Here is an 11,420-nt window from a genome sequence, read left to right as displayed (position 1 = left end):
TCCCATGTAAAATTACACTTAACACAAACGCGTACGCCACGTCACGCTATCTAATGAAATTTACACTGGTACAGTTATACCACCGAACGCATTCATTTCTAAAATTAAACCAAAGTAATTACATTAAAGCAAGGTAAGAAAAGGCGGGTAAACTGACAGCTGTCTTGTTTACCCACACAACACTGTTCGAGCTCTCGGTAAACATGAAGTTTACACAACGGCAACCTTGCTGGTTTTACTTTAATGCTTGCATTTTAAGCACCTACTACATTAAATACTTAATCGTATAATGCAGGGTTCTACAAACCCCGGCCCGCGGGCCAAATCCGGCCCGCGACGCGTTCGAATCCGACCCGCCGACACCCAAAGCGAGGAGCCAGGCTCCAGGGGTTCAGCCCTAACATCAGCAACCAGACAGACATATGTCACACGCTCTTATGGCTCCACAAATAATATCGTGTCAGATATTTTTGCGGCCTTCGAAGAGTAACATATTATTGCAGGTGACTGTACTCTGGTTCGGGTTCGTAGCGCTACGCCGTAGCTGTAATAACAGCGAGCGTAGAGTAGGTATTGGTATTGGTAAGGTCCAGTGACAGGACAGGACGTTAAGGGACCCACTGATTACCAGTTCGCCGGACGATATCGATCGGCCTGTCAGTAAAACGCAAAATTTGACAGCTCCGAACAACTGACAGGCTGATATCGTCCGGCGAACTGGTAATCTGTTGGCCACTTAAGCCGCGTGAGATGAAGACCGCGGTTCGATTCTAGCCTCGGCCACCGGAGGACTTGGTCACTTTCACATCAATTTCTTCTGTTATTATTGTTTTATTTGGTCAATCAAATAAACCCAATTGCGCCTAGTTAATAAAATGATCGGGAATAATACGCTATTTTGTGATTATAAGATTTTCAACAAAACTATGCAAAAAATAAACTAAAAGTTTCTACAAAAATGCAAATGTGTGGTTTTCCATCAGAGATTATAAGACATTTTTTACACGAATTGACTAAGCCCCAAGATAACCTCATGAAGGCTTGTGTTGTGGGTACTTAGACAACGATATATATAATATATAAATACTTAAATACATAGAAAACAACCACGACTCAGGAACAAATATCTGTGTCATCACACAAATAAATGCCCTTATCGGGATTCGAACCCGGAACCATCGGCTTCATAGGCAGGGTCACTACCCACTAGGCCAGACCAAACCACAGGTTCATGATTGACTAAATAGTAATAAATATAAAAGAAATCCTAAAATACTCCGCAAAAACTTTAGTACGATTTACCTGCGCACATCAACGTTAAAAACAATTTAAAATCATGTTAAAATTGGTATAATTACCTAAAGTCCAGTCCACGTTTTATTTCGCCCTCGGACCGCTCGAAGGCACTATTTTCACAACGTTTCGAGTATTATATTAGGGGGGTTGCCTCCCTCCCCATGCTTTAATTGCGAACTACAGGGTGTTGCGGTCGCGAATTTATTAAATTCTTGTAAAAAAATTGGATGTGTACGAATTTAAGTGTTAATTTGACTGCCATCTTTTGGGGTTGATTAGAGTAGATTTGTATTTAGAAATTAAGTGTTGATTCAAAATTTGAGAGATCGAAAGCAAAGCTCACCATTACAGTTTGAGAAAAGTCACTTACTTATACCTATAGCCTCCTGAGACCCAGAAGCAATTGTTTTGTTTTTGAAATTGGAACTCTTACAATCTATTTTGAACTTTTATTTTAAATATAAGTAAGGGTTCCAATTTCAATCTCTTTCGATCTCTCAAATTTTGAATGAACACTTAATTTCTAAATACAAATCTACTCAAATCTACCCCACAAGATTTTGGAATATGTACAAAAAATTGTACGCAGGGACTTAGGAGGATAGTAGAAATGCGTCCAAATATGCGTCGTTAATGTTGACGTCTAGGCCTATGGCCTTAAGACGTTCGAAAAGATACAAATTGAACCGGTATTTCTAGATTTAATCAAGGACATGGATTTCTGACATGTCTACCGTCTTCCATTGACATAAGATACACCATGACAGGTTCATTTAGCCAAGGATTCAATTATCACATTTTCCTTACCTTATGCTATGACTTGATGATTGATTAACTTCAAATAGGCTGCTCTTTCATTTGAACGTCTGTTTTTATTTCATCATTATCATCTCTTATTTTCTCCCGAGCTTTTACAATTAAAAGGGGCTATTGGCTATGCGCGTGGCTATGGCGTCCGCGTGAAGGTTAGATACGTGATGACACGAATTAGGCAAATAACAGGCCCTAGAACCGAACGTGATACGTTAATTTTATCTTAAACTTAGTTTGAAATCAATCGTCTATCAAATCTTTACTGACAATATTTTTTAAAGTGACAATTTTCTAATCTAAGCTGTTACTAACAATTGTTCATTGAATGACATTCTCACAATTTAAACGCATAATTTAAATTATCGATTCAGTTTAAATCATATATAGTTCGCCAATAGGGTATTTGACTACTAGTCAAATTAGTTTCTTTTTTCAAACTGTCAAAACGATTTTGCTACTATGGAATTTATATGAAACACTAGCACGTGGCGTCACGATCAAATTATCTACTCTTTATAGTTTTATACGGGTTTTAAAATAGAAATTGTGTCTAAAAATAACTGCTGTCTACGTTTCTCTATTAACCTTCTGGTGCTTTATTTCTTGCATGTTGTAAAATAATTTATTTTAAATACAGTCAAATACTCTATTCTCCACCGTTCTCCTGACCCTGACTTTTCAAACAACGCGCACCCTGTACAGGCCTAAGAAACGCCAACCTTGGCTCGCTACCACCAACCACCAGTGCCGCGTCGACCGCACCAGCATACAACCGCAACCGTAAATACCTTCCTTACCACGGGTGTCGATAAAATTAAAAACTAAAGCAGAGATTGTTTATGGTTAAAAGCGAAATTTAAAAAGTTAAACGCTCAGCACGCTTTTTTTGTTTTTTTAAGTGTCTTGTACTTTTTTGTGAGTATACATGTGTTTTTGTGATATTGTAATTTTTTTGATGAAATTATACGTGTTTAATGCTTTTATGCATAAAATCGTAAATAATTTGAAGCTAGAAAGATTGGTAATTAAAAATTTAAGTAAAATATCTAACAAAGGAATAAATATATGCTCTTTGTTTTTTACTATTTGTATAAAAACAGAGTTATACATTTGTATAATAATACCCATTTATATTTATTTACCTATGTAATTCCGCGAAAAGTCCAAATATCCACTTGATACGCTTTAAAAAAAGTACAAGACAGGAAATAAAATGTTGTATTAGATTTGAAAATTAAAAAAAAAGGTTTTCAGCTCTATTTTAAACACCGATTAAACTTAGTTATTATCATGTTATTATTAAATATGACTTCCAAATATTTTATTTACTCGATCTAATCTAGGTATAAGTATCGTAAATATATTTAATCGGGTGAAATAATTACGAGTTAAAATTCTTGTAATACTTTCTCAGTAGAAATTATTTTCAAAATTAACCCCTACTTTTTGCTAAATAAAAGAACTGAAAATCTTTTTAACAATGCTTTATAGTACCTACTTCTGTGCGGCCTTAACACTTTTACTGCCAAGCTCGCTTTTCCAATGCAAAGTTAACCCGCAGTTCTTGGCAGCGAATGTGTTAAGTAAACAGGGGGGCCTAGCCAAGGTGACAATCATTGATGTAAAACGCCAATCGATAATGTATGTCAATATAGTCACGTGATTTTTCGCATCATCCGTCATCCCAATAAAGAATAAGATTAAAGAATAAGAATAAATCCCGATACATTTCTTCTTTTTGTTTGGCGTTTGTTACTATTGTCATCTCGGATAGGCCGTCAGAAGTAGTTGCACAGACAAACGTTCTAAATGATTCACACACAACCCTACTGTTAAGAAAAGAAAGCTTGTGTATATCATTTTGAGCATTGTTTAAGGCGTAGAACTATTTTGAAGCTCTACGGTTTTTTGGAAACATTAACTTGCAAACCAAAGATTTTGTACCAACGCAATTGAAATAAATTAAAAAATGAGTTCGGATTAAGAAAGCATACTGCCATAGATCTAACCCCAGCCTTCAAAATAGTCCTACAGAAACCCATGACAGCAAAATTATTAAAATCTGAGGAAAATTAAAAATCGAAATTTCGTTATCTATACCTCTCTACCACGAATATCGAAGAGTGATAGAGAAGAAAGGTAGATAACGAAATTTCGATTATCATTTTTCACGGTATCTAGTGCCTCATATCCTATAGAATTTATCTACTCTCTGGAAATGCAGCCTTAGATGAGCAATGAGGTGGATAATAAGCCTTTTCCTATGAATTCTTTTCCCAGAGAGAGAAACAAAAACATTTTCTAGATGTATCTTTATTTTTTATGGCACCAGCTAGCTTATATGTGTACGCTTTGTTTATATTATTGTTAACAATAAGTTGGTTGATATGAATAATTGATTTGAAAAATCATTTTAATCAGAATAAGTACGATTGCAATATAAAGTATAAAGTGGCCCACTGATTAACAGTCCGCCGGACGGTATCGGCCTGTGTTGTTCGGAACTGTCAAAATTTTGTTCTTACTGACAGGCCGATACCGTGCGGCGGACTGTTCATCAGTGGGCCCCTTTATACTTTATATTGTAATCGTACTTATTCTGATTAAAATGATTTTTTTTAGTATAAGAATAAGTTTATACTACAGCATCTTAAATCCGACGCTAAGAATCTTCTAATATCAAAATTAAAAAAAATAAAGGCTCACTTCGTCAAAAACTGATGAATAATTTGCATTTTATCCACAAGAAAGAAATTCCAAGCTAATTTTGAGTTGTTTCCTCATTTCGGATGGTAGGATTGACTTTTAAGTGATGAATTTGAATGATAAATATTTAATACATATATCGCAACACTCAAGATTCAATATATGTCGCTACCTTTCGTCGGTATCTTTCGCTTACCTGGGTATCAATATTAGCATGTTTGTGTAAATAGGGTATTTGACTGTATTTAAAATAAATGATTAGAAATAAAGCACCTGAAGATTAATAGAAAAATGTAGACAGCAGTTTTTTTAGACACAATTTCTATTTCAAACCCGTATAAAAGTATAAAGAGTAGGTAATTTGATTGTGACGTCACATGCTAGTGTTTCATATAAATTCCAAAGTAGCAAAATCGTTTTGATAGTTCGAAGAAAGAAACTGATTTGACTAGTACCCTATATCCGATGGAAGCGTGTTAGATGTAATAACCATAGTATGGTAATGTATAGGTAAACCAGAACTTTGGGAGTATTGTCAAGAGGGCGCTCGTTTTGAATTTTATATAGCAACAATTTGTATAGTGGGGACAATGGAAATTGGCAGATGATTTTTGTTTTATTCCGACAACTTTAATAAGTGCGAAGGTTGATGTTTGGATATTTCTTCGGTTTTTACGCTATAAAATTCGTGAATTTTACGACGTATGACACATAAATCAAAATCATCCAAATCTATTTTCTTTTTTTGTTTTCTTTTTTTTAGGTTTGGTCGTTTAATTCCGCCCTTACGCCCTTCGCTAGCAATCCGTGATACCGATGCATGCGATACACCTAATACACAAATCAAATTATTACAAGACATCAACCAAATCGTGACGACCTGACTATAGTGACATTTGTCCATAAGTTTGAAACTTACCCGTCAATTCAGGTGGTAATTTTGTTATGTTTTCTAATGGAAGAAATTTCTCTCCCGCACGTTTATTGTTTTCAATAAATAACTATATACACTGTTTACAACTTTTTCTCTGTAAAATCTAAAACTTTCGGCATGATTATTGCAGTCTAATAATAATTCACACGAAACTAGACAAAGCAATGTTTACATTGTCAATATTGACAACTATCATAGAGGGTAGATGTTGTCTATTATTAAAGTTGTTGCCATTGCTAGAAATTAGTACCAACAAATTTCCGTAACATGGCGCACCCTCAATAGATCCTGGTTCACCTATAATAGTAACAAAAGTCAATAAATTACTATGCGATGATATCTAATTAAAGGTATCATCCTAATACTACATTAAAGAACAATTATTCATTAATCATAATATTCATATCAGCTAATTTATAGACAATAGCACCTTAGAACCATTTTTTTTCTTTTGTATTATTTTTAAATTGTCATTAAAAGGGCATGCAAATGGAATAACGTTATTGAACCCATAAAACTAATTTTATTCTTCTTTTGTCTATTTTTCTTACTAAGTTATTTTATAATAGAAATATAAAAAAACTCAAAATACTTATAAACATAGTATTAAGAGTAAATAAGAGCGATTACAGCGGCAGTTAAGCCTCAGGGGGCTTTGTTCGCTGTCATAATTCTTTGAATGTATGTAAATATTTTGTGTTAATAAATAAATGAAAAAAAAAATATATATATATATAAACCTACCCTAGGGTCCCGCATGCAGTGGGGCAAAGCCCATAACTCCTTTAATTTATTATTAGAATAACCGGATCCAATTTTAAATAGGCATAGAGTTTTTATCTACTTTTTTAGGGTTCCGTAGTTAACTAGGAACCCTTATATATAAGCCATGTACGTCAGTAGAAAAGAGCGGCAAATTTAAAAATGTAGCCGCGAAGGGTTATCGTCCCATAGAAAATTTGAATTTCGTGACATTTTCTACTGACAAACTTATTTGTCCGGGCTACAGTTTCGCCAAATCCGTCTGTCCGTCCGTCCGTACGAAACTGTAAGTGTTCCGTCTTCGCCATTTTGGCTACGGAACCTTAATAAAAAGGATATTCTATTTGTAGAGTCGCAAGATTTCGAGTCTCAACCAGACTTGCGGCGCGATTCGGGAAATGAATTAGAGATTCACTTGAAATAGTAAAGATATGTGACGTTCCACGGCAAAAGGTACCATGACCCCGGCTGAATATTGGAGCGGCGTTAATAATATCGTAAGCGCCAGCTGCCATAAGGTACCTTTTGCCGTGGAACGTCACGTCAGATATCTTTACTACTTCATATCTAATCTCTAATTCATTTCCCGAATCGCGCCGTTGTTTTTGTGTGTTGTTTACAACACGTAGCTACAAGTAGTTCCGAGAAGTCGTCTTAACGGCCTGGGTGGTTTAAAATTAAAGAAAAGAGGACGAGCGATTCTCAATAAATACAAACGAAATCATCATTTTCCTGTTAGTGCAATGCATTTATTGAAGTAATAAGTGTTTTTTTATGTTAAAAATTATTACATCTATTTTTGTTAGATACAGATTATACAAGTGTAACTATTTTCATATATTTTATTAGTATATTTTAGTTTTTATATAATATTATAAGTATTAGTTAAATTTTTAAGTAGGTTTATTTTAATTTTACTTTAGTTTTTAAATCTTTAATTCATAGTTAGTTTTAATGTTTTTTTTATTATTATTACCAATTATACACAATAAATAAGTGTAACTATAAAACTCCCGTGAGACTCGAATATTATTAAAAATATTTTAAACGGGTTACTCACGTACCATCCCTTAAAAAATCCAAATTTGTCTCGCCCGAGGTGGTGATTTTCTTCACTTTTCCATTGTTTCTAACTTTTTATTTTTTATACAGCCCGCAGCGCAGCAGTAGAAAAGCTGGCAAGGTTTTCAAAATGATGAAAGCTATTATTATTAACTTAACAATAGTGTTTGGATTATTACGAAAATCTAGCCCGATTAATCACTTCTGCTGGTGACTGTACTTTACATACTTAGATAGTATTTTTTATATAGTTTTAAGTTAAATTATGTGGTGTTTAATGCATGCAGCTTCTTAAATCTAAGGCATGATATTTTTAAGAGATTCAGCGCAAACGCTGCTAATATCTGTGCAATTTTTTTTATTTTCCTAGAATCTGCGTGCACAAGTTAAAACAAATTGACAGAAGATATTTATTATTTTAACTTATGAACGCAGAAGTTAAATCGCCATTTCAAATTTTTATAACCATAGACAACGACGTCGTTCCGCGTTACGCGCGTTTTTTATCGAGTATTTTAACTAGCATTTTTGAATGAGTATTTCGCGTACTAGGCTTGTTTCGAGATGTGTCGCCGGAAGCAAGCCGCTACAGTTATTCTGCATCTACTGTTGGCGTGGTTGACTGGGGACTCTTCCGAAGCCCTAAGCACCTTTGGAGTGACGAACACTCAGCAACCGTCCAAACCACCGACGCCTGTAGCCCCGCCTGGTAATTTTTTTTTCATATAATGGGACTTCCTCACATTTGAATGTTAGAAGCACTCACACAGAGACACATTGGCAAACACTATCACAAAATTACAAAATTTTCTTGAATTGTATTTTCAATTGGTTAAAAAACACGAATAACAGCAGCATGTTACACGATTAATAGGTAGACAAGAATAACTATTTCAGTTTTCAGGTGATTCAGAAGTTAAGTCCCATTATGTAGAAAAATTACTAGTCTAGGAAATAACAGTAGACGACAGATGAAACGCTGTATCGGCTTGGCTAAAAAACAAATCGTTAGAAAAAAGAATCAGTTTCAGAAAAAAAAAACAAGATGTCTATGTGGAAACGTCCGTCGGTTATAATGCCACTTCTGTTGTCTGTCTGGCTGTTTGGACAGTGCCACGCTTTCAGCTCGACTTTTGGGGTCGCAAAAACCGAATCGCCTTATGTACTCACGACTACGGCAGCGCCTGGTAAGAGCTTCTTTTATAATGGGACCAAGCCCGACTGTGTGACAAACGCTTCTTATCGGACTAATGAAGGCGATTTTCACTTTCTTTTTTCATTTTCTCACTATTCAATGTCAATCGCCAGCACTTGGTCCAAAGTCTATGATTAAGGCAATTTCATTAATGTCTTGAAAAAAATATCACAAATATTTATCATTTCGCTATTTAAGATGAACAAATTACGGAAGCGTTTTTGTATATATAATTATTTATATACCTACGCAGTCGGGTAGCAAAGTTTTAGAAATGTTCACAAAAATTGATGTTGTTATTTTAATGTAAATTGGCATGTAAATATATTGGCTTTTTGGGTATTGTCTTACTTCAGAAGTGAATTATTACTACGATTAATAAGCTAAACAATAGATACCTATTACTTAGCTTACTTCTGAAATGATGTTGAAGGATTAAAATTCTAAATAAGATGTCATATACTAAAAAAAGTCATCAAGCCCTCGAGTGGCCGAGACCGGAACACAAATCAAAATATTTAATAAAATAATTTGATTTGTTCTCTCATTGTATTAAATATAAATTATGTATTCATAATTTTATTGTTTTTAAGTAGTCCCACTATACAAGTAACTACTTACCAAAGTCATTCCTACTTCAATGGCGCAATCACTAATATTTTTTTTCCTACAGAATATTATGAGTGGAAAGACAATTCGGTTTTCCCATTCATTCTGAACAGCCTTAAAATTGGATTATACCCACACACAAACTAAAAACGAACAAAACTGACAAAACACCGCTTTTTCTCTTTTAATTGATGCTTCAAAACTTGTGATTCCAAATTTGACAGTAGCGTAAAAAAAAAACAAAAAAAAACAAGATGTGGCGCAGAACGGCGGTGATACTGCCAGTGATTTTAGCTGGATGTCTGATGTGTACAAGCGAAGCGTTTGGTGGCATTTCGTCATTTGGGAAGGCCAACACTGACCCGCCTCCTAAGCCCGTTACACCAGCCGCAGCACCGGGTAAGACATTTACTCCAGGTCAAGCTTTACGCTACATTGACACACACAAGCAGCGTCTTATGCTACATCAGTAAATCACAGACACAAGCGAGATGGAATAAGAAGCAAAATTTGCATCTTCTTCCAACTTAAATAACTAAAAATCTATTCACTTATGGCATCCTTCCATGGCAATATTCTATCATTAGTTTAAATAAGATAGCAGCAAACGGGTAATAAAAAAATCTCATTAATATTGGCCAAAAAGCGTGGAATTTAAAAGTTTTGTAGCGAAATTTTACTGATAAGTGGCGAAGCGTCTTAAAATCTGCTTATTTTGGCATTCAAGCGACTTTTTTCGTTTCTCTACGAGATATTTATTACGTGACGCTACTGAAAACACACAAAATAAGTACGAATATCCCAAACTGCCGCTCGAAACGTTTGTATTAAAATGTAGCATGAGGGGTTCTTGTACAATACCATGAACTGTCATCGGCGTAGAACACATCACAACCACACCGCACACATCGACAGGACATTCACACTTCTTGGCTGTTCGTTGTAAACCAAGCACACTCGATGTCAAATGCATGATGTGCTTAATATCAAGATGGCAGAATGTGTAAGTAGCCGTCTAGCGTAAAATACTAGACAGGTATTTTAGCGAGTATTTATTCAAGGAAGTATTTTTGACGACGGCAGCTGTTCGAAAAAAACAATGGTATTAGGAAATCGACAAATTATGGTGAATAAATTACAACACTTGAATAGTGAATACCTTAATCAAAAATGCAATAAAAAAAGAAAATTTTATTTCAAAATTACAAAAAGAAAATTATTTTAAGTTGAATAACATTTACTCTTCAACACTTTTTTAAACTTTTTTTTTTTATTTTTTTATTTTATAAGTTTTAAATTTACCTCCGACGTTTCGAGGACGGCGTTGTCCCCGTGGTCTCGGAAAAGACTAGCGAAAGTTGATCTTCTAGCCACGCGAGTTTTGCGAACTACCCTTAAAATCGTGAAAGTTTAAATCATTGTCAAACGCGGATTATTACATAAAATCGTTATGTCGAGCGTATTCAAATTTGGAAAGGCGATTTGATTCTCCAATTGTATATTTCCAATTCATATTTGAGACTCATTTAAAATCACTTAGAAAAAAAACTTTGACATTTCAATAAAAATCAAACGTTCCAAAGACAGTAGAGTTATAAGTTATAAAGCTAGAGATACACGATGCGTGTGTTTTGGAGATTCGAGATGTGGTGCCGCAAGCAAGCGGCGGCGGCCATCTTGCCCCTTCTGCTCGCCGGGTGGTTCACCGGCGAGTCGTCAGAGGCGCTCACAACCTTCGGCAAGAGTAACACACAAGGTCCAAGAGAAGTAGTACCCACAGCGCCACCTGGTGAGTACGCACTGCTTGTTTTCGTTACGCTTGAATTAATACGAAATTTTTCTAAATACGACTAGTTTGGCAAACCAATTCGTCGTTAAAAAGTTATAATAGGGTATTTGACTGTATTTAATATAATTTATTTTACACCGTGCATGAAAAGGCACCAGAAGATTAATGGAGAAACGTAGACAGCAGTTATTTTTAGACACAATTAATATTTTAAAACCCGTATAAAACTATAAAGAGTAGGTAATTTGATTGTG

At 34.9% G+C, this 11,420-nt stretch overlaps 1 protein-coding gene across 9 annotated transcripts in view; it reads left to right on the top strand.

Moving 5' to 3' along the window:
* Positions 1-2,846: 2,846 nt before the first annotated feature.
* The window catches only part of LOC134802458 (uncharacterized), a 35,970-nt gene continuing 27,396 nt past the window's right edge, over positions 2,847-11,420 (top strand). Inside the window, exons 1-3 of one of the 9 annotated variants that reach the window (XM_063775132.1) lie at positions 8,126-8,282; positions 8,599-8,760; positions 9,442-9,776. In XM_063775132.1, the coding sequence (XP_063631202.1) occupies positions 9,632-9,776 (145 nt within the window). In that variant the 5' untranslated portion in view covers positions 8,126-8,282; positions 8,599-8,760; positions 9,442-9,631. Of the gene's footprint in view, positions 2,952-3,009; positions 3,025-8,125; positions 8,283-8,598; positions 8,761-9,441; positions 9,777-10,917; positions 11,167-11,420 lie in introns of those variants that run through there. The other 8 variants (XM_063775134.1, XM_063775136.1, XM_063775135.1 and 5 more) reach the window with 8 other exon arrangements.

This window comes from Cydia splendana, chromosome 24, assembly GCF_910591565.1.
Source record: "Cydia splendana chromosome 24, ilCydSple1.2, whole genome shotgun sequence".
Classification (NCBI taxonomy): Eukaryota; Metazoa; Arthropoda; class Insecta; order Lepidoptera; family Tortricidae; genus Cydia; species Cydia splendana.
Note: the sequence above shows the minus strand (reverse complement) of the source record. Positions and strands in the feature narration are given on the sequence as shown.